Source organism: Coregonus clupeaformis, chromosome 2 (genome assembly GCF_020615455.1).
Source record: "Coregonus clupeaformis isolate EN_2021a chromosome 2, ASM2061545v1, whole genome shotgun sequence".
NCBI classification, from domain to species: Eukaryota; Metazoa; Chordata; class Actinopteri; order Salmoniformes; family Salmonidae; genus Coregonus; species Coregonus clupeaformis.
In genome coordinates, this window is record NC_059193.1 from 13852463 (window position 1) to 13880032 (window position 27570).

Sequence of the window (27570 nt, forward strand, 5' to 3'; positions counted from 1 at the left end):
AAACCATCAATATGCGTTAAGATCACCTGCACAGCTGATCTCAATGGCAAAACCACTATTGGCCACTATGGCCTTTTCTCATATGGGCGAAAGTCCGTCCTCCGCCCTCTCTCCTCTGTCTTCTCTCCTCCTTGACCCGGAAACCAGTAAGTGGTGGAGTGGTCGAGGAGAGTGTCAATTTGTTAGTAGGAAGACAGAAGAAGGTCCTCCCGTCCTTGATAGACTCCTTTTGGCGAGGAAGCACAAGTGTACCCACCTTATGCCACGTTCAAGACCACTGGGAACTCGGTAAAAACGAGCTCAGACTGGGAAAAATCTTTTTAACAGTCATCGAACTCGGAATTCCAAGTCGGAAACTCTGGTATTTTTCTAGAGCTATGACTTTCCGAACTGAAGATCACTGATGTCATGTTTTGACCTTGTTTTTTTTCAGAATTCCCAGTTGTCTTAAAAGCACCATCAGTCCTTCATGGAAGAGGTTTTTAAATCTGCCGTACCCACTTTGAATCAGCTATTGTTTTCTAAAAGGAGAAAAGCATGCAAAAATGTCAAAATGATACGCAAATGTTATTTATAAAATGACTTGCACAACTACCTATATTTGTTGTTATCACTTCATACATTTATTCTGGGATTCCATCCTGTAAACATAATTAGCCTGATGACACGCGATTGGAGAAGGAGAGTCTCATTTCATCAAGCGCATTTTTTGTCCACTTTCCTTCTCCTCGTCGCTACTCCTCGATTGCCTTTGAACTTTTTCAAAAGGAGGCCAGAGAGGACGGAGGAGAGAAGACACCGGAGTTGAGAAAAAAACAATTGAGAAATGCTCATATTAATGCTCCTTAAAGCTCAGTGTTAACTTTATGTCCTGGGACATTTATCAATATTGCATAGAAACCATTCTAAAATACTACTTATGAAATTTTGAATGTTCGTATAGGCATAAAAAAAGTGTGATTTATCAAACAATCCTATGAGCATCACACGCACAACGGTAGGAGATAACCATTGATACATACCAATTGTTCTCAGCCAACCTTTCGAAACACCCCTAATTAACCATATATGGTCAAAAACATCTAAGCCTGTGGGGAACATACAACGCCGTACCATGAAATACAACAGGCAACCCCAAAAAACAAAAACATTTTCAGAGACTGAAATAGAGGTGCTAGAAACATTTTCAGAGACTGAAATAGAGGTGCTAGTGTCAGAGATTTGAGTACAACCAAAATGTTAAAATGATTGGCTGGTATGACCTCACCCATCTGAGTGGTTGGCTGGTATGACCTCACCCATCTGAGTGGTTGGCTGGTATGCCCTCACCCATCTGAGTGGTTGGCTGGTATTCTCTCACCCCTCTGAACGGTTGGCTTGATATGCCCTCACCCTCTAGTAACTTATGCTGATTCACTAAGATCTGCCCACTATAGTGTTGTCCTGTCAGAAATGAATGTTGAGGCCCATTACAAGACAATTGTCTGTCACCAACCCACACAAGTGAACACAGCTACTTCCATTACAAAGTGATTAATGTGTGATACATGGGAATGGACTTGTGGTTCTAAATGGAAGAAACATATGACAGTATCAATATAGTTGTAGCCCATTGGGGATGTGTGAAACTTCCTCCTCAGCCTGAAGTGTCCCGCTTGCGTCGCCTCATTAGCTAGCTAAGACGCTTCAGGGTGGACGGTCACGTGTGTTTGCGAGGCAGAGGTCCCGAGTTTGCGCCAGGTATGGGCCGAATCGGGAGGAAGTGGTACTCGCTAAGCAAGCAGCGTGACGTCCTTTACACCTGAAATAGGAATATATAACAGGAATGAAAAGGATATTCACATAGCAGCATATACTCATCAACAAAAAACATATAAACATCTCTCTGGAGAGAGAGAGAAACTAATTAATGAAGGCTAGATTTATGGCCCTCTCTCTGTGGACAGGTGGAGATCTTATCTGATCTGCCCTGGTGCAACAGGGTTGTCAATTACTCTGTGCATGTACAGAACTGTCTCTGAAACGTCTGTTAGGTTCTAGAACTCTCCATTGCACTAGCGCCAACAATGAGTGGTAGCACGTGCATAAACTACAGGCCATACAATAACCATCTCTAACATATTATGCATAAATGCTCATGCAATTAAGGAAATGCTGTTACAGACAATTTAAACAACATGCAGATGTTGTATCTGAACTATACACACACATTAGCTGCATGTTACAAACAGTAACTGTATGAGAAGTTACAAATGTTAGAAAGTAACTATAAGTGACTGAGCAGCAGTCAGCAGTCTCCTAACAGCATAAAACCCACAACAGTAAACCCTCATCACACTTTATGGATGCGCACAAAATCTTCCTAGTAAACACACTGATAACTTGGTCGGCAGCCAAACGTGAGTCACTCTGACCTGGAGTGGAAGTGGTCAGAGTCCAATTGTGCATTCGGGCCCTCTTATTGGTGGAAACCAGGAGGCTGTGATAGACAGCTGAGAAGGGGAGAAGTCACCCTAACGGGACTGTGGGGAAAGTCACGTGCACAGCCATGGCTTTTTTTATACAAAAGTTTTTTATTTGGCTCGCTCAGTTGTGGCTTGACCAGTAAAATGTTTAATATAACTGTAGAGAGAGGACCATTAGGACAATTCAAGTTGCTTTGGCAATGGAAAATATATGGGACTTCAAATAAGTAGGCGACACTTACCAATAAGCCATCCGTCCTCAACAGCTTCCGCTTGTAGGCTTATAGGTCAACATTGCTGTTCTGCAGAATGAACGAGTCGTGCGTTCCAACTGGCCAGCTTGCCACCACATTACGCATCACATAACCTATCATCTGCACATTAAGAGTGGAAGCCTTTTCTGTTCACATAGTTGGACTCATTTTGGGATGGTGCTTTTATGGCGATGTGAGTGCCATCTATTCCGTTCATATTTGGGAACCCATTGATGGCATCTTGGCAAAGAAACCCCTCTTGACTTCAACCTGTTGTGCGATGGTGTATGGAAATTGTATGTGTTTTGCTGAAAATTGCATTTTTCTTTTCTTTTATTTCATCTTTATTTAACCAGGTAAGCCAGTTGAGAACAAGTTCTCATTTACTGCGACCTGGCCAAGATAAAGCAAAGCAGTGCGATAAAAACAACAACACAGAGTTACATATGGGGTAAAAAAACATAAAGTCAAAAAATACAACAGAAAATATATATACAGTGTGTGCAAATGTAGCAAGTTATGGAGGTAAGGCAATAAATAGGCTATAGTGCAAAATAATTACAATTAGTATTAACACTGGAATGATAGATGTGCAAGAGATAATGTGCAAATAGAGATACTGGGGTGCAAAATAGCAAAATAAATAACAATATAGGGATGAGGTAGTTGGGTGGGCTAATTTCAGATGGGCTGTGTACAGGTGCAGTGTTCGGTAAGGTGCTCTGACAACTGATGCTTAAAGTTAGTGAGGGAGATAAGAGTCTCCAGCTTCAGAGATTTTTGCAATTCGTTCCAGTCATTGGCAGGAATGGCGGCCAAAGGAGGTGTTGGCTTTGGGGATGACCAGTGAGATATACCTGCTGGAGCGCAGACTACGGGTGGGTGCTGCTATGGTGACCAATGAGCTAAGATAAGGCGGGGATTTGCCTAGTCAAAACATTGGTTCATCGAGTATACGTACTTTCATTTCCAATTTATGTAATCCATTAATAACTAGTCTAATACAGTATGTCATCCATTAATAACTAGTCTTAATACAGTATGCCATCCATTAATAACTAGTCTTAATACAGTATGTCAACCATTAATAACTAGTCTTAATACAGTATGTCATCCATTAATAACTAGTCTTAATACAGTATGTCATCCATTAATAACTAGTCTAATACAGTATGTCATCCATTAATAACTAGTCTTAATACAGTATGTCATCCATTAATAACTAGTCTTAATACAGTATGTCATCCATTAATAACTAGTCTAATACAGTATGTCAACCATTAATAACTAGTCTTAATACAGTATGCCAACCATTAATAACTAGTCTAATACAGTATGTCATCCATTAATAACTAGTCTTAATACAGTATGCCAACCATTAATAACTAGTCTAATACAGTATGTCAACCATTAATAACTAGTCTTAATACAGTATGCCAACCATTAATAACTAGTCTAATACAGTATGTCATCCATTAATAACTAGTCTTAATACAGTATGTCATCCATTAATAACTAGTCCTAATACAGTATGTAATCCATTAATAACTATTCTTAATACAGTATGTAATCCATTAATAACTAGTCTTAATACAGTATGTCATCCATTAATAACTAGTCCTAATACAGTATGTAATCCATTAATAACTAGTCTAATACAGTATGTCATCCATTAATAACTAGTCTAATACAGTATGTCATCCATTAATAACTAGTCTTAATACAGTATGTCATCCATTAATAACTAGTCATCCATTAATAACTAGTCTAATACAGTAGGTCATCCATTAATAACTAGTCTTAATACAGTAAGTCATCCATTAATAACTAGTCTTAATACAGTAGGTCATCCATTAATAACTAGTCTTAATACAGTAAGTCATCCATTAATAACTAGTCTTAATACAGTATGTCATCCATTAATAACTAGTCTTAATGCAGTATGTCATCCATTAATAACTAGTCTTAATACAGTATGTCTGTCACGGTTTCGGCCGAGGCTGCCTCTCTTCCTTGCTCGGGCAGGCTTCGGCGGTCGTCGTCTCCGGAGTACTAGCTGCCACCGTTGAATGTTTCTATGTTCGTTTGGTTTTGTCTTGTTTATGTACACCTGTTTTTGTTTAGCGCTAATTAGTGTCCTATAAGTTCTCGTTGTGTTTGTCAGGTGTTGTGTGTGATTGTTTCGCTGTCGTGTTAGTGCGCTACTGTTGACCGTTTGCTCTTTGTAGCTTTCCTCCTCTGTTAAGGAGGGTATTATCGCACATGTTTAGTGCGCTCTTTTGTTTACGCCTGTGTGCGGATTTTTTCTCGCCTCCGGGCTTTTGGCTCGTGTATTTGAGTGTGCTTTCACTAAAGTCTTTTGGACTTATTTTCTGCGTCCTGCGCCTGATTCCTGCACCACACCCACCTACAGCACCTACTGACAATGTCATCCATTAATAACTAGTCTAATACAGTATGCCATCCATTAATAACTATTCTTAATACAGTATGTCATCCATTAATAACTAGTCTAATACAGTATGTCATCCATTAATAACTAGTATTAATACAGTATGTCATCCATTAATAACTAGTCTAATACAGTATGTCATCCATTAATAACTAGTCTAATACAGTATGTCATCCATTAATAACTAGTCTTAATACAGTATGTCATCCATTAATAACTAGTCTAATACAGTATGTCATCCATTAATAACTAGTCTAATACAGTATGTCATCCATTAATAAGTAGACTTTATACAGTATGTCATCCATTAATAACTAGTCTTAATACAGTATGTCAACCATTAATAACTAGTCTTAATACAGTATGCCAACCATTAATAACTAGTCTAATACAGTATGTCATCCATTAATAACTAGTCTTAATACAGTATGTCATCCATTAATAACTAGTCTAATACAGTATGTCATCCATTAATAACTAGTCTTAATACAGTATGCCAACCATTAATAACTAGTCTTAATACAGTATGTCAACCATTAATAACTAGTCTAATACAGTATGTCATCCATTAATAACTAGTCATAATACAGTATGTCATCCATTAATAACTAGTCTAATACAGTATGTCATCCATTAATAACTAGTCTTAATACAGTATGTCATCCATTAATAACTAGACTTAATACAGTATGTCATCCATTAATAACTAGTCTTAATACAGTATGTAATCCATTAATAAGTAGGCTTAATACAGTAGGTCATCCATTAATAACTAGTCTAATACAGTATGATCTAGTGGAAAATAAAGTGTTCCTGAACTGTCCACATCTAAAAATAGTAACTAATTCAAGACAATCATGATTGCGTTAATATAATATATGTTTCATTAAATTATAGTCTAATCAATCTACTGTACTCAACTGTACTGCACTATACTGTACTATACTGTACTGTGCTGTACTATACTATACCACTGTACTGAACTATACTCCACTGTACTGAACTGAACTGTATTCCCATGTACTGTACCATACTGAACTCTACAGTACAGAACTATATTCTACTGTACTGAACTATACTTTCCTGTACTGAACTATACTCAACTCGAGTTTACTGTACTCGAGTTTCTTACAATTCACTTTGTCTATATTCTTACAATAAATACTTTTGATTAATTACCAACCTTGCTATTGTCAATGTTCTTGATAGGTCGAGATTTCATTGGGTCCTGGAGTAGAGAAGCTAGACCCAGCTGCCTGGTATCTAACTCGTCTGACTCAGTAACAACTGGAGATCAACTGATCTGCTGGTTTATTCTTGTGGGTTTTTGGTTGCACGCGAGTTTGTTTTAATACACTGGTGCATGTAATCTCCCGTTAGTAGCGTTTTAAGGAATCCCAGGCCTGTGCGTTAAGTCTGCCTGTTGGTTGCAATTTACTCATTGGTTTTTAGAGTTTAAACTTACAAATTACCACTGCTTGCTTGCTATCCACCACCGTGGATTGTTTGTGGACTTATCAGAGGAGCGCTATCCAGCAGGTCTACCCGCTCAGTAATTGGAATGTTCCATTAGAAATATTGACTACATTTATAATGAACTGTTTGTTATTTTGAAAGTCTATTCTAAGTTTATACTGTATGTTAGTGTTGGTTACAACTGAATAATACAAAACAAACACTAAGCTCAAGTCATACATAACTTTAATTTAGTTATAAAAACTACATATTTACAAAAGCTTGATAAACCTCTGTAATATACAGAGTATGTAAACTATAGAAAAGTTACACATTCATAATTACATACAGACATAATATTAATGTTAATAAAAAACACTGTCATTGCTAGACATAGTAAATATGGCCGACATCTTTGTCAGTGTAAATGTCTGTAGGAGTGATAATATCTTTCTGGAGAGTATCTGTGAGGGTGTGTACAGATCTATCATCATCCTGGTAAGTCTGTGGCTGAACGGCGTCTGTCTGTCTTTATAACATTACTGTCTGAATCAACATCAGAGTGAAGAGTGTATGTGTCTGTACGGCTATCTTCGTGGGTTACCTCTGTGTCTGTCTTTGAGAGGAGAGTCTATGTCTGTATCTGTGTCTGTGTGACTGCTGTCTGTAGGGCTGTGTTTGTAGGGTGTGTCTGTATCTGTGTCTGTGGCCGTTGAGTCGCTATGTTTGATGCGTGTCTGTTGGCGTAGTCTCAAAGTTGTTAGGGTCACAAGGTATTCTGTCTGTACTGTGAGTGTCCTCTGTTATTGTAGTGTCCACAAATACACTGCTTGTTGTTGTATAGTCATGTATAGTCTGTGTGTGTTCAACGTCTGCTTGACAAGGGCTTGTGTCTGAATTGTCAGTGTCTTGGTCTGTGTGAGTATCCTCTGTGAGGATCTTGTCTTGATTTGAGTTATTGGTGTCTCTGTCTCCTTTAAACACATCATAATCTGCTTCATGGCTATCTGCATTGGTGTGGCTGCTATCCTTACAGTTAGCATCTTTGGAATTAGCTTCTGCATCAATAGAGTCACCACATCCAGTCTCAGTCTCTGTTTCTCTCTTTTCTGTGACTGGATGCTGTCTCTCTGTAGTGTCTGGGTGTCCTGTCTCTGTCTCTCCCTTCTCCATGTCTCCCAGTCCTGTGTGGTGTCCCTCTGTGTCTCCCCTCTCCATGTCTCCCAGTCCTGTGTGGTGTCCCTCTGTCTCTCCCTTCTCCATGTCTCCCAGTCCTGTGTGGTGTCCCTCTGTGTCTCCCCTCTCCATGTCTCCCAGTCCTGTGTGGTGTCCCTCTGTCTCTCCCTTCTCCATGTCTCCCAGTCCTGTGTGTTGACACTCTGTGTCTCTCTCCTCCATGTCCCGTAGCCCAGCAGGCTCCAACCTCAGGCTCCATGCACTGTCCATGTCAATAGCCTCTTTGGGGATTGTACCTGTAGACTCACTCCATCCAGTCTCTGTCTCGGTCTCCTCCATGTCTGTGTTTCTCGTCTCCAGGTCTGTATCACATGTTACTCCTCCTCTCTCTTCTGTCTCTCCTCCTCTCCCCTCCATCTCTCCTCCTCTTTCTTCCGTCTCGGTCTCTCCTCCCCTCCCCTCCATCTCTCCCAGCCCAGAGAGTTCCCTCCTCAGGCTCTGTGCCCTGTCCCTGTAAGCCTGGCAGAGCAGTGGGTCTGGCATGTGGTTGGCATGGATCTCTGCCAGCTTCATGTAGACCACATACAGTGCCTGTGGGTTGGCACGGTCCTCCAGGGCAGCAGCCAGAGCCAGCTGGAAGTAGCACACCGAGTCATAGGCATCCTGGGGAGAGGGAGGGTGGGGGGGTAGATGGAGGAGAGGAGGGAGGGGGGGAAGATGGGGGAGAGGAGGGTGGGGGGGGGGATAATTGGCCTTTTAGTTAATGTATTCATTAATATAGTAAAAGGGTTTGTTACTATCTATCAGTGGTGTAAAGTACTTAAGTAAAAATACTTTAAAGTACTGCTTAAGTAGATTTTTGGGGTATCTATACTTTACTTTACTATTTATATTTTTGACTACTTTTACTTTTACTTCACTACATTCCTGAAGAAAAGTATGTACTTTTTACTCCATACATTTTCCCTGACAGCCAAAAGTACTCGTTACATTTAGAATGCTTAGTAGGACAGGAAAATTGTCCAATTCACGCACTTATCAAGAGAACATCTCTGCTGATCTGGTGGACTCACTAAACACAAATGCTTCATTTGTAAATTATGTGTTGGAGTATGCCCTTGGCTATCCGTAAATGAAAAAAACAAGAAAATTGTGCCGCCTGGTTTGCCTAATATAAGGAATTTTAAATGATTTATACTTTTACTTTCACTTTTGTATAAGTATATTTTTGAAATTATATTTACTTTTGATACTTAAGTATATTTAAAACCAAATACTTTTAGAATTTTACTCAAGTAGTATTTTACTGGGTGACTTTCACTTTTACTTGAGTCATTTTCTATGAAGGTATCTTCACTTTTACTCAAGTATGACATATCTCCTTCTCTCTCACATACTTTAATGCTATTAAACTGGAAAGCCTATATAGATTAATTAACTACCCGATAGTAAAGAAAATCAACAGTACTTCTGCCCTGCAGATCCGGAGCCTTTACATTTAAGTCATTTAGCAGACGCTCTTATCCAGAGCGACTTACAGTTAGTGAGTGCATAAATTTTTCATACTGGCCCCCTGTGGGAATCGAACCCACAACCCTGGCGTTGCAAGTGCCATGCTCCACCAACTGAGCTACAGGAGACTTTACCTTCAGTTTGTGCAGCGTCATGTCCCCCAGCCGGCAGTACAGCTTGGTGTAGTATCTAGCCTCCAGGGGGTGCTGCAGTACAGCAGGGCTGAGAGACAGAGACTTGAGGTAGTAGTTCTCTGTCATCTCATACTGCTCCAGACTGTAGTACACTGTAGCCAGACGGTGGTACGCTGCCCGCTCGTTCGCAACCACACCTGGAGGACAATAACATAGCAGGATGGTTATCTACATGAAGGGAATTAATAGACTAGAGGAAGCAGACCAGTATCTGGAAGCAGAAGGGTTGCTGCTTCAAATCCCAGGTGATAAAAGTGGAAATTGAACTCTGGCTCTCCCCTTCCCTCTCCCTACCTCCCTGCCTCCTGTATTACCTGTCTTGGTACTGATCTGTACAGCCAGAATGGCGTACTGTAGAGCCTCTTCGTGTTCTTCCTGGGTCATCAGTAGTTCAGTCAGTTTACTCAGCATTCTGAACTCTGAGTCGACGTCACGGATGCTCCGAGCAAACGGGAGACTGCCGTCCTAAAACAGAGAGCAGAGAACCACTGGTGTTATAATGTGTTGCTTTTAACAGGCTCAGGCCAGGGTATAAATAAAAGCCTATTATAAATGTGTGTAAAATGGCACACTAGTCCAATTAAAATCTTAAGTGTCACTCATTTCCAATTGAATTGAAACTATTATACAGAAAGTAACTTTGAAATAAATTTTACCAATAAGTCATAACAATCTGCAATCTCATGGAGTAGATCGACACTCCAAAACCTAATTTCCTCTTCTGGTGATCAATTAAGTATATTAAATTCAATAAAATCTCCTCATCCATACCCTGTAGAAGGGCAGTGATGCCAGCCTGTTCCTGTGGCCTTTGAAGAAGACGTCTCCTGCCTCCTCGTAGATACTCATGGCGAAGCGAGGGTCATTCATCCTCAGGGCTGTTTTCACCGCCGCCTGCCAGCCAATCAGAATCAATCCAGAATTAATGAATCACCTTATTGATCCAATTCTGTGAGGGAACTTCTCATATGGTATTTACATTTTGGGAAAAGCCAAAGTACCAGTACTATAACATGGGACCTATAATTCATTAAACTCTTACCTTGTTGTTTGGCATTTGGATCATGCAACGCAGGATGTTGTAAACAAGGTTTATAGAGAGACAGATTGTGACATCATTTGATAAAATATGCTATGAAGATGATATGATCCAGTGTGATTATAGGTCAGGTACGAGTAGATGGTTATCACTGTGGTTGTTGACTGATAAGAGTCCATAATGTTAATAATGTTTATGCAGACACTATTCTACTTCCCTCTTTCTCTCCTCTTCTATCTTTCACTCTCCTCTTTGCCTGCTCTTCCCCCTCTCTCATGGTGGTACATGTCAGCTAGTTTTTCTTTGTGGAAGAGGTAGTCTCTCTCTCTCTCTCTCTCTCTCTCTCTCTCTCTCTCTCTCTCTCTCTCTCTCTCTCTCTCTCTCTCTCTCTCTCTCTCTCTCTCTCTCTCTCTCTCTCTCTCTCTCTCTCTCTCTCTCTCTCTCTCTCTCTCTCTCTCTCTCTCTCTCTCTCTCTCTCTCTCTCTCTCTCTCTCAACCCCTGCTCTCTCTCTCAACCCCCTCTCTCTCTGGACTCACCTGTAGGTACATGTCAGCCAGTTCGTCTTCATGGATGAGGTAGTAGATGCGTCCCACCTGAAGCCAGGTCTCTGACTCTTCCTCTCTCTTCCCCAGGTCGATGGAGATACGCAGACTCTGCTTACTGTAGTCAAGAGACTTCCTTGATGATCTGTTTGAATTGAATAACTTTATTAATCCTCAGACACTGCTTAGTGTAGTCCAGTGACTTCCTCGAAGACCTGAGAATAGCAAAACAGTAATTCACTATAAATAAGTTATTTTGCAGTGTTGATAGGGAGAGAGAGACACAGAGTGAAAGACAGAGAGAGAATTAGGACGGATGAGGTAAACCTACTTCTCAGTATTGATGGAGAGGTAGAGACAGACAGAGATATATAGAAAAAAAGAGATATATATCCCCACAGCAATGTTCCAACATCTAGTGGAAAGCCTTCACAGAAAAGTGGAGGCTGTTATAGCAGCAAAGGGGGGACCAACTCCCATTAATGCCCATGATTTTGGAGGAAGAGGTAGAGACAGACAGAGATATATAAACCTACTTCTCAGCATTGAAAAAGAGGTAGAGACTGAACAGAGATACACTACACAGTACCAGTCAAAAGTTTGGACACACCTACTTATTCAAGGATTTTTCTTTATTTTTACAATGTTCTACATTGTAGAATAATAGTGAAGACATCAAAACTATGAAGTAACACATATGGAATCATGTCGTAACCCAAAAAGTGTTAAACAAATCAAAATATATTTTATATTTGAGATTCTTCAAATAGCCACCCTTTGCCTTGATGACAGCTTTGCACACTCTTGGCATTCTCTCAACCAGCATCACCTGGAATGCTTTTCCAACAGTCTTGAAAGAGTTCTCACATATGCTGAGCACTTGTTGGCTGCTTTTCCTTCACTCTGATGTCCGACTCATTCCAAACCATCTCAATTGGATTGAGGTTGGGGGATTGTAGAGGCCAGGTCATCTGATGCAGCGCTCCATCACTCTCCTTCTTGATAAAATAGCACTTACACAGCCTGGAGGTGTGTTGGGTCATTGTCCTGTTGAAAAACAAATGATTGTCCCACTAAGCCCAAACCAGATGGAATGGCGTGTCGCTGCAGAATGCTGTGGTAGCCATGCTCGTTAAGTGTGCCTTGAATTCTAAATAAATCACAGACTGTGTCACCAGCAAAGCACCCCTACACCATAACACCTCCTCCTCCATGCTTTACGGTGGGAACTACACATGCAGAGATCATCCGTTCACCCACACCGCGTCTTACAAAGACACAGCGGTTGGAACCAAAAATCTCCAATTTGGACTCCAGACCAAAGGACACATTTCCACTGGTCTAATGTCCATTGCTCGTGTTTCTTGGCCCAAGCAGGTCTTCTTCTTATTGGTGTCCTTTAGTAGGGGTTTCTTTGCAGCAATTTGACCATGAAGGCCTGATTCACACAGTCCCTCTGAACAGTTGATGTTGAGATGTGTCTGTGACTTGAACTCATTGAAGCATTTATTTGGGCTGCAATTTCTGAGGCTCGTAACTCTAATGAACTTATCCTCTGTAGCAGAGGTGACTCTGGGTCTTCTATTCCTGTGGTGGTACTCATAAAAGCCAGTTTCATCATTGCGCTTGATTATTTTTGCGACTGCACTTGAAGAAACTTTCAAAGTTCTTGAAATGTTCCGTATTGACTGACCTTCATGTCTTAAAGTAATGATGGACTGTCATTTCTCTTTGATTATTTGAGCTGTTCTTGCCATAATATGGACTTGGTCTTTTACCAAATAGGGCTATCTTCTGTATACACCCCCTACCTTGTCATAACACAACTGATTGGCTCAAAAGCATTAAGAAGGAAAGAAATTCCAAAAATTATCTTTTAATTAGGCACACCTGATAATTGAAATGCATTCCAGGCGACTTCCTCATAAAGCTGGTTGAGAGAATGCCAAGAGTGTGCAAAGCTGTCATCAAGGCAAATGGTAGCTATTTGAAGAATCTCAAATATAAAATATATTTTTATTTGTTTAACACTTTTTTGGTTACTCCATGATTCCATATGTGTTATTTCATAGTTTTGATGTCTTCACTATTTTTCTACTACGTAAAAAATAGTGTCCAAATTTTTGACTGGTAGTGTATATACAAATGTATGTGGACACCCCTTGAAATTAGTGGATTCGACAGGTGTATCGAGCACACAGCCATGTAATCTCCATAGACAAACATTGGCAGTAGAATTACCTTACTGAAGAGCTCAGGGAATTTCAGCGTGGCACTGTCATAGGATGCCACCTTTCCAACAAGTCTGTTCGTCAGATTCCTGCCCTGCTAGAGCTGCCCTGGTCAACTGTAAGTGCTGTTATTGTGAAGTGGAAAAGTCTAGGAGCAACAACGGCTCAGCCACAAAGTGGTAGGACACACAAGCTCACAGAATGGGACCGCCGAGTGCTGAAGCGCGTAGCACATAACAATCATCTGTCCTCGGTTACAACACTCACTACCTAGTTTCAAACTGTCTCTGGAAGCAATGTCAGCACAATAACTGTTTGTCGGGAGCTTCATGAAATGGGTTTCCATGGCCAAGCAGCCGCACACAAGCCTAAGATCGCCATGCGCAATGCCAAGCGTCAGATAGAGTGGTGTAAAGCTAGCCGCCATTGGACTCTGGAGCAGTGGAAACGCGTTCTCTGGAGTGATGAATCACGCTTCACCATCTGGCAGTCCGACGGACAAATCTGGGTTTGGCGGATTCCAGGAGAACGCTACCTGCCCCAATGCATAGTGCCAACTGTGGAATAATAGTCTGGGGCTGCTTTTCATGGTTCGGGCTAGGCCCCTTAGTTCCAGTGAAGGGAAATCTTAATGCTACAGCATACAATTACATTCAAGACGATTCTGTGCTTCCAACTTTGTGGCAACAGTTTGGGGAAGGCCCTTTCTTGTTTCAGCATGACAATGCCCCTGTGCACAAAGCGAGGTCCATACAGAAAAGGTTTATCGAGATCGGTGTGGAAGAACCTAACTGGCCTGCACAAAGCCCTGACCTCAACCCCATCGAACACCTTTGGGATGAATTGGAATGCCAACTGCGAGCCAGGCCTAATTGCCCAACATCAGTATCCGACCTCACTAATGCTCGTGGTTGAATGGAAGCAAGTCCCTGCAGCAATGTTCCAACATCTAGTGGAAAGCCTTCCCAGAAGAGTGCAGGCTGTTATAGCAGCAAAAAGGGGACCAACTCGATATTAAGGCCGATGATTTTGAAGTGAGTTGATCGACGAGCAGGTGTCCACATACTTTCGGTCATGTAGTGTATATTTACCTACTTCTCAGTATTGAGGTAGAGAGAGAGATATATAAACCTACTTTTCAGTATTGAGGGAGAGGTAGAGGCTGCTGAGGATCTCTAGATATTCTCCCTCTAGTCTCTTGTCCTTCAGGTCCCTGGACACAGACACACAGTGCTCATAGTAGAGGATACTCTGCCCATACAGCAGCACGTCACCATAGTGACGACTCAGGACTTTAGCCACCACCATCTGACCTAGAGAGAGACACACAAGAGGACAGAGACACAAGAGGACAGAGGACAGAGGACAGAGACACAAGAGGACAGAGTCACAAGAGGACAGAGGACAGACAAGAGGACAGAGGACAGACAAGAGGACAGAGGACAGAGACACAAGAGGACAGAGGACAGAGGACAGAGACACAAGAGGACAGAGTCACAAGAGGACAGAGGACAGACAAGAGGACAGAGGACAGACAAGAGGACAGAGGACAGAGACACAAGAGGACAGAGGACAGACAAGAGGACAGAGGACAGAGACACAAGAGTACAGAGGACAGACAAGAGGACAGAGACACAAGAGGACAGAGGACAGACAGGAGGACAGAGGACAGAGACACAAGAGGACAGAGGACAGATAGTAGCTACTTTTGATTTACTTGCAATGATCGTAATTGGTTGTTGTCTTTCGTAGTTTAGTTGAACTAGGGTTAATGTTAGGTTTAGGTTTCGGATTAGGGTTATTTTTTACAGTGTTATTCACTGTGTAGGTTCCTGCCGTGGATGGTTAGGGTTAAGGTAACTCACTGTGGAGGTTCCTGGTGTGGAGGGAGATGAGGAGGCCCATCTCATAACACAGCCTGACGTCCTGGCTCCTCCCCCTGTCCTTGTAGCTCCGCCCCAGCCATAGGTAGGTCTGGACGTGCTCCTCGTCAACGGGACTCTCCCAGATCTCCAGGAACAACCACAGGGACCTGAGGGATATACATTAGGAAACAGTTCCACTCACTTAGCAGGCTACAACCATTTAGAGATACAGTCCAGTCTCATTCAACGGGCTACAACCATGTAGAGATACAGACCAGTCCTACTCAGCAGGCTACAACCATGTGGAGATACAGACCAGTCCTACTCAGCAGGCTACAACCATGTAGAGATACAGACCAGTCCTACTCAGCAGGCTACAACCATGTGGAGATACAGACCAGTCCTACTCAGCAGGCTACAACCATGTAGAGATACAGACCAGTCCCACTCAGCAGGCTACAACCATGTAGAGATACAGACCAGTCCAACTCAGCAGGCTACAACCATGTAGAGATACAGACCAGTCCCACTCAGCAGGCTACAACCATGTAGAGATACAGACCAGTCCCACTCAGCAGGCTACAACCATGTAGAGATACAGACCAGTCCAACTCAGCAGGCTACAACCATGTAGAGATACAGACCAGTCCAACTCAGCAGGCTACAACCATGTAGAGATACAGACCAGTCCCACTCAGCAGGCTACAACCATGTGGAGATACAGACCAGTCCCACTCAGCAGGCTACAACCATGTAGAGATACAGACCAGTCCAACTCAGCAGGCTACAACCATGTAGAGATACAGACCAGTCCCACTCAGCAGGCTACAACCATGTAGAGATACAGACCAGTCCCACTCAGCAGGCTACAAACATGTAGAGATACAGACACTAACACTAACCCGACCAGGAAAGGATTGATATTATTACAAACATAACACGCACGGATGTACGCAGTCACCTATTGTACACACAAACAAACACTTCTGACCCACTGCCGCCCTCTGCCCCCACACCCTCCCTCCTTACTGACCTGAACAGGAATCGTTCTGCCAGTGTGGGTGCCCCCACGCCCAGTGCCAGGCAGCCCAGGTTGGCGAGGGCCAGGGCCTGGTTCCTCTGGTTGCCACTCTCCCTGGAGATGGTGAGGGCGTGGTGGAGGTGGCTGCCGGCCTCGGGGACTCGACCCTGCCGCCGCAGACACAGAGCCAGCAGGTTGTGGACCACTCCCCTCTGGGTCGGGCTGTCGGTTCCCTGAAAGGAAAGAGGTGAGATAGAGGTTTGATTGATTCATTGATTACAAAAGTCCTGTTAAAAACGACTGTAACATGAGCCTGCCAGGAGGCTACCTGTAGAGCCTGTAGTTACCTGTAGAGTCTGTAGTTACCTGTAGAGACTGTAGTTACCTCTAAAGACTGTAGTTACCTGTAGAGACTGTAGTTACCTGTAGAGACTGTAGTTACCTGTAGAGACTGTAGTTACCTGTAGAGACTGTAGTTACCTGTAGAGCCTGTAGTTACCTGTAGAGTCTGTAGTTACCTGTAGAGACTGTAGTTACCTCTAAAGACTGTAGTTACCTGTAGAGACTGTAGTTACCTGTAGAGACTGTAGTTACCTGTAGAGACTGTAGTTACCTGTAGAGACTGTAGTTACCTGTAGAGACTGTAGTTACCTGTAGAGACTGTAGTTACCTGTCGAGACTGTAGTTACCTGTAGAGACTGTAGTTACCTGTAGAGACTGTAGTTACCTCTAAATACTGTAGTTACCTGTAGAGACTGTAGTTACCTCTAAATACTGTAGTTACCTGTAGAGACTGTAGTAGTGGCTGCAGGGTGTTATGTGCCCTCTCAGGCTGTCCCGTCAGGACTAACAACCATCCCAGCAGTACTGAAGCCTCGAACCCCTCCTCCTCGTTGATACCACCCCCAGTCTGTACAGCCTGCTGGGCACAGGGCAGGGCCTTCTCCAGGGCCCCGTGTTGCTGGTACACACAGGCCAGGCCCAGACACAGGTCTCTCTGGGTCTTAAGGTCCTCACCCCGCTCCGCAATGGCCAGAGCCTGCTGCAGGTACACCACGATCTGGGCTGGGAGAAGAGACGTCCCCTCTTTCCATCGCGGATTCAGACGCACCTATGGAAAATGTACATGTAAAACATTTTAAGAATGATATGTTATTTAGCATTTTTTGGTTTGTATTTTGTGTGTCTGTTATTTTCAGTGTGTCTGTTGTATACTGTGTATCAATATGTCATTTGTTTTGGGAATATTAGAATGTGATGGCCTAACAAACAAACCATAGCCTACCGAGTTCCTGCTGAACAGTTCTATCCTGTGGAAGGCGTCCTGTAGTGAGTGGTCCTGTCCAGAGTCCAGGCTGAGTGATGCCAGGGCCAGGTAGGGCATGTATTTACGGTGGTAGAGCCGGGACAGGAGCCAGTTGAGGTCCAGGGGGGCGATGGGGCGTCCCTCCTCAGCAGACAGTGTAACGGTGAGGAACTGGAGACGCTCCACGAAGGGCAAGGAGTCATCTATCTTTCTATATTAATAATTGTAATAATAATAATTATATATTTGATTTATAACAAACTTTTCACAATCACACACAAGTGCTACAGCTATATCAAGACAAGGGACATAGGATGTGTCCAAAATGGCACCCTATTCCCTATATAGTGCACAACGTTTGACCAGAGCCCCATGGGACCTGGTCAAAAGTAGTGCACTACATAGGATATAGGATGCCATTTGGGAGCATTGACAAAACAGACAACACCCACCTAAGTAGGAGGAAGAGGCTGGCAGTGAGGTAGCAGGCCCGTGCCTCCAGGTGTTTGTCCCCCTCCACCACAGACCTCCGCAGCACCAGCTTCAGCAGCTCAAACTCATCCAGGGAGGTGAAGGTGTGGCTGGGGAGGCAGAGGAGCAGAGCACTGGCCTTCTCCAGGATCGGGGGCAGCTTGTCGGCCATCTTCTGTTTGAGATAGACAGCTGTGAGGTTGGTGTACAGGGCGATGAGGAGAGGGAGGTCAGAGAAACCGACGACAGAGACGCCAAGGGCTTCCTCATAATACACACGGGCCTGGGATAGAGGGGTGGGAGATGAACATTGAAGTTAATTTAAGAGCACACTCATATGCATGTGTGTTTGTGTGTGTGTGTGTGTGTGTGCATAAATGTTTGTGTGCATGTGCTGTGTCCATATGTGTGTATACTCCAGTGTTCCTCCCTTCTGCCCTACCTGGGAGTACTTGAGCTTCTTGGCGCAGAGCCTCCCCAGTAGGAAGCATGCCCGTCGGTGTGCCCAGGCCATGCCCGTTCTCTTGGCCCCCTCCCTGACAATCTCCAGGTGGCCCAGTAACTCCTCCTCACTCTGTCCTGAGAACGTCAGCCACAGGAAGGAGTGGTGGAGGTCATACAGGGGCAGAAAGTCCTCCTGGAGGAGATGAGAAGAGAAGAGAAGAGAAGAGAAGAGAAGAGAAGAGAAGAGAAGAGAAGAGAAGGGAAGAGAAGAGAAGAGAAGAGAAGAGAAGAGAAGAGAAGAGAAGAGAAGAGAAGAGAAGAGAAGAGAAGAGAAGAGAAGAGAAGAGAAGAGAAGAGAAGAGAAGAGAAGAGAAGAGAAGAGAAGAGAAGAGAAGAGGAGCATGGAATGGAATAGAATAGAGTATGTTATTGACAGTCAACAGTGAATGAACAAACAAACACACAAGTGAACTGTATAAACCAGACACAAACCCCTATATCCCTTCAATTTCAAAACAGTGGCCCTGAGACCTCTCACCTGGAAGTGATGCACGTTGAGCAGAGTCAGGGTGGGGTCACAGACCTCCGACTCCTCCCCCTCCCAGCTCCCCTCCTCCAGGAAAAGGGCCGGGTCTTCCTGGAACTCGTTCATCTCTCTGAAGGTGTCGTCCAGACTGAAGGACAGCAACTCCCCGTCACCGCCACGCCCCAAAGCATTCTGTGAAGCGTAGAAGGAGGGGCGGGGCGAGGAGTGAGAGAGGGAGGGGCGGGGGGAGGAGTGGTAGGGGGGCGTAGCGTCACTCTTCTCTGAGATGATGGACTGCCGGGAGCTGGCGTGGGGCTTATGCTCTGAGAGAGAAAGATATGAACACTGAATGTAAGGGTTTAGATACACTGTATATGAAACTTCATGTACTGTACATTGTTCAAGTAAACTGCATTAGAAATGTAGCTATGAAACTTCCTTGACTGCAGTTCAACTTGGTGCTGCAATGTGTATACTGCCTTTTCAACAAAATAATTAAATATGATCACCCTTGTCAGGGGCGCAACTTTGGTTTTAGAAGTGGGGGGGGCATAACTTATTATTATTATTATTATGTATTTATTTTTGTTGGATAAACACTCCAAACAGCCTACCCGACCGCTCGGAGGCGTCTGCATGGTCCTAAAGCCCACTGTTGCCTCGTTTTGTATCACATTCCAATGATAAAACTGGGGGTGGGGGACAAAAATGCAATTTCAGAATGTGAGGGGAACATGTCCCCCTCGTCCCCAGTGAAAGTTGCGCCCCAGTCCCTTGTTAAATGAAATCTAAGCAAAAACTAAAACATTATTAGTTTCCTTCTCTCCTCCTAAACAGGTAAGAAAAGTGAAGAGTTTGACTATGTTCCGGTTTCAGTGTGCTGGCCTACTTATTCTGTTGTTTTCAAAACATCTACAGCTGTCAGGGAGAAAATGTTCTTGGCTTTGACTGAGACAGAAGGATATATTGGCCTCTAAACAATCCTCAACCATTTAGCTGAGGCTATATTAAGAATCGGATAAACAACGTATTAACTCTGATAAATATCTTATTACCTTGTTATTAGATAACGTATTACTAACCTTGTTTTGGTTGGTTTCTGATGTACGTAAAGTCAGACTGATCCAGTCTATCTGTGGGAAGAAATTGATATATTTAACCGCCATTTCACAGTAAAAAAAATGGTACTTGACATACATACAAACACAGTGGTTCCCTATCTACAGTAGTCTGACAGTACTCAGTAAAACACAGTGGTTCCCTACCTACAGTAGTCTGACAGTACTCAGTAAAACACAGTGGTTCCCTACCTACAGTAGTCTGACAGTACTCAGTATAACACAGTGGTTCCCTACCTACAGTAGTCTGACAGTACTCAGTAAAACACAGTGGTTCCCTACCTACAGAATAGCCTACGTTAACATATGTAGCTTAAGAAACAAGGTTTAGTGAAATCAATAATTTGCTAGTGACATTCATATTCTGACTATCTCTGAAACTCACTTAGATAATACCTTTGATGACACAGTTGTATCAATACAAGGTTATAACATTTACAGAAAATATAGAAATGTTGGAGGTGTTGCTGTTTATATTCAGAACCACATTCCTGTGAAGATTAGAGAGGATCCCATGTTAAATACTGTTGAAGTAATATGGCTACCTAGGATACCTGGGATATCTAGGAAAACCAAAGTTCCAAAGGCTGGGCCTAATATTGTGTATAAGAGGTCATACAATAAGTTTTGTAGTGATTCCTATGTTGTTGATGTAAAGAATATATGTTGGTCCGTGGTGTGTAATGAGGAGCAAACAGACACTGCACTTGACACATTTATGAAATTGCTTATTCCAGTTACTAATAAGCATGCACCCATTAAGAAAATGACTGTAAAAACTGTTAAATCCCCGTGGTTTGATGAGGAATTGTATGGTTGAGAGGGATGAGGCAAAAGGAATGCAAATAAGTCTGTCTGCACAACCGATTGGCAAACATATTGCAAATTGAGAAATCATGTGACTAAACTGAATAAAAAGAAGAAGAAACTACACAATGAAACAAAGATAAATGACATAAAGAATGATAGTAAAGAGCTTTGGAGCACCTTACATTACATTTTGGGAAAAAAGGCACGCTCAGCTCCATCATTCATTGAATCAGATGGCTTATTCATCACAAAACCAACTGATATTTTCAACTACTTTAATGATTTTTTCATTGGCAATCATTTAGGCATGACATGCCAGCAACAATTGCTGACACTACACATCTAAGTATTTCTGACCAAATTATGAAAGACAAACGTTGTAATTTTGAATTCCGTAAAGTGAGTGTGGAAGAGGTGAAACAATTATTATATGGAATGTTACTGAGGATAATAGCGGACGATATTGCCACTCCTATTTGCCATATTTTCAATTTAAGCCTACTAGAATGTGTGTGCCCCCAGGCTTGGAGGGAAGCAAAAGCCATTCCGCTACCTAAGAATAGTAAAGCCCCCTTTACTGGCTGAAATAGCCGACCAATTAGCCTGTTACCAACCCTTTGTAAACTATTGGAAAAAATTGTTTTTGACCAGATACAATGCTATTTACAGTAAAAAAAATTGAGAACAAACTTTCAGCATTCTTATAGAGAAGGACATTCAACAAGGACAGCACTTACACAAATGACTGATGATTGGCTGAGAGAAATTGATGATAAAAAGATTGTGGGGGCTGTTTTGTTAGACTTCAGTGCGGCTTTTGACATTATCGATCATAGTTTGCTGCTGGAATAACGTATGTGCTATATTGTGGATACAGAGTTACCTGTCTAACAGAACACAGAGGGTGTTCTTTAATGGAAGCCTCTCCAACATAATCCAGGTAGAATCAGGAATTCCCCAGGGCAGCTGTCGAGGCCCATTACTTATTTCAATCTTTACTAATGACATGCCACTGGCTTTGAGTAAAGCCAGTGTGTCTATGTATGCTGATGACTCAACACTATACATATCAGCTACTACAGTGACTGAAATGCCTGCAACACTTAACAAAGAGTTGCAGTTAGTTTCAGAGTGGGTGGCAAGGAATAAGTTAGTCCTAAAAATTTCTAAAACTGAAAAGCATTGTATATGGAACAAATCATTCACTAAACTCCAAACCTCATTTAAATATTGTAATAATAATGTGGAGATTGAGCAAATTGGGGTGACTAAACTGCTTGGAGTAACCCTGGATTGTAAACTGTCATGGTCAAAACATACTGATACAACAGTAGCTAAGATGGGGAGAAGTCTGTCCATAATAAAGCGCTACTCTACCTTCTTAACAACACTATCAACAAGGCAGGTCCTACAGGCTCTAGTTTTATTGCACCTGGACTACTGTTCAGTCATGTGGTCAGGTGCCACAAAGAGGGACTTTTGCAATTGGCTCAAAACAGGGCAGCAGGGCTGGCCCTTGGATGTACACATAGAGCTAATATTAATAATATGCATGTCAATCTCTCCTGGCTCAAAGTGGAGGAGAGATTGACTTCATCACTGCTTGTGTTTGTGAGAGGTGTTGACATGTTGAAAGCACCGAGCTGTCTGTTTGAACGACTGGCACACAGCTCAGACACCCATGCATACCCCACAAGACATGCCACCAGAGATCCAGACTATGGGAGGCGCACAGTCCTACATAGAGCCATGACTACATGGAACTCTATTCAACATCAGGTGAACTGATGCAAGCAGTAGAATCAGATTTAAAAAAAGATAAAAATACACCTTATGGAACGGGGGGACTGTGAAAACACAAACATAGGCACAGACACATGCATACACACACATGATAATGTACGCTCTATACACACACGTACACATTGATTTTGTGTTGTAGATATGTGGTAGTGGAGTAGGGGCCTGAGGGCACACACTTAGTGTGCTGTGAAATCTGTTATGAATGCATTGTAATGTTTTTTTAAATGTATAACTGCCTTAATTTTGCTGGACCCCAGAAAGAGTAGCTGCTGCCTTGGCAGGAACTAATGGGGATCCATAATAAATACAAATACAAATACAGTAGTCTGACAGTACTCAGTATAACACAGTCGGTCCCTATCTACAGTAGTCTGACAGTACTCAATAATTCCCTATACTGTATAGACTGAGGGATCCTCTCCTACCTAGTCTGTAGACAGTACTGATGTCAGAGGAGAAGAGTCTCTCTAGCAGGCCGTTGTCTCTGGGTTCAGTACTGCAGGGGTTAACCTGGGACAGAGACGCACGCTCCTCCTCACTCAGAAACACCAGTTGTCTGTCTCTGAGAGGGAGTGAGAGAGAGCGAGCGAGAGAGTAGTGAGAGGACAGAGAGAGGGAGGGGGAGAGAGACAAAGAAAGCATTATCACCCACATGACTCTGCTCTCAACCATCCCTCCATCCCTCCACCCTTCCATCCCTCCATACTTCCATCCCTCCATCCCTCCACCCTTCCATCCTTCCATCCCTCCATCCCTCCATCCCTCCATCCCTCCATCCTTCCATCCCTCCATCCCTCCATCCCTCCATCCCTCCATCCCTCCACCCTCCACCCCTCCATCCCTCCATCCCTCCACCCTTCCACCCCTCCATCCCACCATCCCTCCATCCCTCCATCCCTCCATCCCTCCACCCTTCCACCCCTCCATCCCTCATCCCTCCATCCTTCCATCCCTCCATCCCTCCATCCCTCCATCCCTCCATCCCTCCATCCCTCCATCCCTCCACACCTCCATCCTCCATCCCTCCATCCTCCACCCTCCACCCCTCCATCCCTCCATCCCTCCATCCCTCCATCCCTCCACCCTTCCACCCTCCATCCCACCATCCCTCCATCCCTCCATCCCTCCATCCCTCCACCCTTCCACCCCTCCATCCCTCATCCCTCCATCCCTCCATCCCTCCATCCCTCCATCTCTCCACACCTCCATCCCTTTACCCCATCCCTTTACCCCTCCATCCTTCCATCCCTCCACCCCTCCATCTCTCCATCTCTCTACACCTCCATCCCTCCACCTGAAGCTTCTACTATTGACAACAGATAAACAGATAGACCAAGTAAATATGAACAGAATGAGAAAACATAACACATTGTCCACTGTCCTAACTGTTCCTAGAAGACTGAGAAGAGTTGAGAGGTGAATAAAAACATGTTTTAGGAGAAAACAGAAATTGAGTAAATTAGATTGTGCACAAATAATTTGTGAACACATAATTGTGGAACAAACTCCTATTTGTGTTAACAATAACTGTTCACAGCAAAAACGGTATAAGTTCATAATATTTTGTATGTATAGCCCTCACAGTGGTTTGGTATTGTAATGCTGTTATGTATTGCCCTCACAGTGGTTTGGTATTGTAATGCTGTTATGTATTTCCCTCACAGTGGTTTGGTATTGTAATGCTGTTATGTATTTCCCTCACAGTGGTTTGGTATTGTAATGCTGTTATGTATTGCCCTCACAGTGGTTTGGTATTGTAATGCTGTTATGTATAGCCCTCACAGTGGTTTGGTATTGTAATGCTGTTATGTATTGCCCTCACAGTGGTTTGGTATTGTAATGCTGTTATGTATAGCCCTCACAGTGGTTTGGTATTGTAATGCTGTTATGTATTTCCCTCACAGTGGTTTGGTATTGTAATGCTGTTATGTATAGCCCTCACAGTGGTTTGGTATTGTAATGCTGTTATGTATAGCCCTCACAGTGGTTTGGTATTGTAATGCTGTTATGTATTTCCCTCACAGTGGTTTGGTATTGTAATGCTGTTATGTATAGCCCTCACAGTGGTTTGGTATTGTAATGCTGTTATGTATAGCCCTAACAGTGGTTTGGTATTGTAATGCTGTTATGTATAGCCCTCACAGTGGTTTGGTATTGTAATGCTGTTATGTATTGCCCTCACAGTGGTTTGGTATTGTAATGCTGTTATGTATAGCCCTCACAGTGGTTTGGTATTGTAATGATGTTATGTATTGCCCTCACAGTGGTTTGGTATTGTAATGCTGTTATGTATAGCCCTCACAGTGGTTTGGTATTGTAATGATGTTATGTATAGCCCTCACAGTGGTTTGGTATTGTAATGCTGTTATGTATTTCCCTCACAGTGGTTTGGTATTGTAATGCTGTTATGTATAGCCCTCACAGTGGTTTGGTATTGTAATGCTGTTATGTATAGCCCTCACAGTGGTTTGGTATTGTAATGCTGTTATGTATAGCCCTCACAGTGGTTTGGTATTGTAATGCTGTTATGTATAGCCCTCACAGTGGTTTGGTATTGTAATGCTGTTATGTATTTCCCTCACAGTGGTTTGGTATTGTAATGCTGTTATGTATAGCCCTCACAGTGGTTTGGTATTGTAATGATGTTATGTATAGCCCTCACAGTGGTTTGGTATTGTAATGCTGTTATGTATTTCCCTCACAGTGGTTTGGTATTGTAATGCTGTTATGTATTGCCCTCACAGTGGTTTGGTATTGTAATGCTGTTATGTATTTCCCTCACAGTGGTTTGGTATTGTAATGCTGTTATGTATAGCCCTCACAGTGGTTTGGTATTGTAATGCTGTTATGTATAGCCCTCACAGTGGTTTGGTATTGTAATGCTGTTATGTATTGCCCTCACAGTGGTTTGGTATTGTAATGCTGTTATGTATTGCCCTCACAGTGGTTTGGTATTGTAATGCTGTTATGTATAGCCCTCACAGTGGTTTGGTATTGTAATGCTGTTATGTATAGCCCTCACAGTGGTTTGGTATTGTAATGCTGTTATGTATAGCCCTCAAAGTGGTTTGGTATTGTAATGCTGTTATGTATAGCCCTCACAGTGGTTTGGTATTGTAATGCTGTTATGTATTGCCCTCACGGTGGTTTGGTATTGTAATGCTGTTATGTATAGCCCTCACAGTGGTTTGGTATTGTAATGCTGTTATGTATTGCCCTCACAGTGGTTTGGTATTGTAATGCTGTTATGCCATCAAACCCCTGCAACTTATCCAGAACGCTGCAGCCGCCTGGCTTTCAACCTTCCCAAGTTCTCCCATGTCACCCCGCTCCTCCGCACACTCCAATGGCTTCCAGTCGAAGATGACATCCACTACAAGACCATAGTGCTTACCTACAGAGCAGCAAGAGGAACTGCCCCTCCTTATGCTCAAACCCTACACCCCAACCCGAGCTCTCCATTCTGCCCCATCTGATCTCCTGGGCCTCCCACCCCTACGGGAGGGCAGCTCCCGCTTAGCCCAGTCCAAGCTCTTCTCTGTCCTGGCAGCCCAATGGTGGAACTAGCTTCCCACTGAAGCTAGGACAGCAGAGGCCCTGCCCAACCCTACTTTATAACTACTTTATTGAGGAACATGTACTTAATATGCCTGTGATATGTGGTTGTCCCACCTAGCTTTCTTAAGATGAATGCGCTAACTGTAAGTCGCTCTGGATATGAGTGTCTGCTAAATGACTAAAATGTAAAAATGTAAATGTATTGCTCTTACAGTGGTTTGGCGTTGAGTGGCTTGACGTGAGCCTTGTGTACGAATCCGGTGTGTCCTGTAGAGCAGTGTGTTCCTATGAACAGGTCCAGACCACGAAGTAGCATCCCCTGTATCTCAATCAGGTCACCTCTACTCAGCTGGAGCTCATCACAACCTACTGGGTTATGGTCAACTACAGCCTCACAGGAACCAGTTACTGCAGGGGGAGGGGAAAGGAGAGGGGGTTGGAGGAAATACCTAGTATCTGTATTTAACACTGGCCATGGCATGAGTGTAGGTATAGGGTGATCAAACTGTCCTCTCTCTGAAGAGTTAGGGTTAGGGCCTCACCTATAGGGTGGTCAAACTGTCCTCTTTCTGAAGGGTTAGGGTTAGGGTGAGGGTGAGGGTTAGGCTTAGGGTTAGGGTTAGGGTGAGGGTGAGGGTGAGGGTGAGGGTGAGGGTGAGGGTGAGGGTTAGGGTTAGGGTGAGGGTGAGGGTTAGGGTTAGGGTTAGGGTTAGGGTTAGGGTTAGGGTTAGGGTTAGGGTTAGGGTTAGGGTTAGGGTTAGGGTTAGGGTTAGGGTTAGGGCCTCACCAATATGGTGGTCAAACTGTCCTCTCTCTGAAGGGGAGCATCCGGCACAGTCAGGGTACTTCCTCAGGAACCACCTACACAAACAGGATACACATCAGTTTGGCACAAAATGGCTGCCATATTTCACTACAAAATATGAGGTGAGAGGAAATAAAAGTGTGACAATGAAGAATAGAGGTTTATAGCTTATAGTGTGACTGAGTATGTCACTGTGTAATGTTATAAGGTGTATATACTGCATAGGATGTAATTTGACTTACTGGTAGAAGGGGTATGGGTTAGGGGGTAGGGACTAGGTAACTCACTGGTAGAAGGGGTATGACTTAGGGGCTAGGAACTAGGTAACTCACTGGTAGAAGGGGTATGGGTTAGGGGGTATGGACTAGGTAACTCACTGGTAGAAGGGGTATGGGTTAGGGGCTAGGGACTAGGTAACTCACTGGTAGAAGGGGTATGGGTTAGGGGGTATGGACTAGGTAACTCACTGGTAGAAGGGGTATGGGTTAGGGGCTAGGGACTAGGTAACTCACTGGTAGAAGG

At 43.3% G+C, this 27570-nt stretch overlaps 1 protein-coding gene across 1 annotated transcript in view; it reads right to left on the reverse strand.

Annotated features, from left to right (window-relative positions):
- Positions 1-1686: 1686 nt before the first annotated feature.
- The window catches only part of sh3tc2 (SH3 domain and tetratricopeptide repeats 2), a 31681-nt gene continuing 5797 nt past the window's right edge, over positions 1687-27570 (reverse strand). The window contains exons 7-24 of the mRNA XM_041838753.2: positions 27031-27104; positions 26456-26651; positions 23111-23247; positions 20037-20087; positions 18967-19277; positions 18427-18621; positions 17966-18267; positions 17493-17724; positions 16992-17318; positions 16220-16440; positions 15187-15353; positions 14457-14634; positions 11085-11235; positions 10280-10402; positions 9823-9973; positions 9449-9645; positions 7951-8465; positions 1687-1801 (exon numbers count right to left, since the gene is read on the reverse strand). Of these exons, the coding sequence (XP_041694687.2) occupies positions 1687-1801; positions 7951-8465; positions 9449-9645; positions 9823-9973; positions 10280-10402; positions 11085-11235; positions 14457-14634; positions 15187-15353; positions 16220-16440; positions 16992-17318; positions 17493-17724; positions 17966-18267; positions 18427-18621; positions 18967-19277; positions 20037-20087; positions 23111-23247; positions 26456-26651; positions 27031-27104 (3643 nt within the window). The remainder of the gene's footprint in view (positions 1802-7950; positions 8466-9448; positions 9646-9822; positions 9974-10279; positions 10403-11084; positions 11236-14456; positions 14635-15186; positions 15354-16219; positions 16441-16991; positions 17319-17492; positions 17725-17965; positions 18268-18426; positions 18622-18966; positions 19278-20036; positions 20088-23110; positions 23248-26455; positions 26652-27030; positions 27105-27570) is intronic.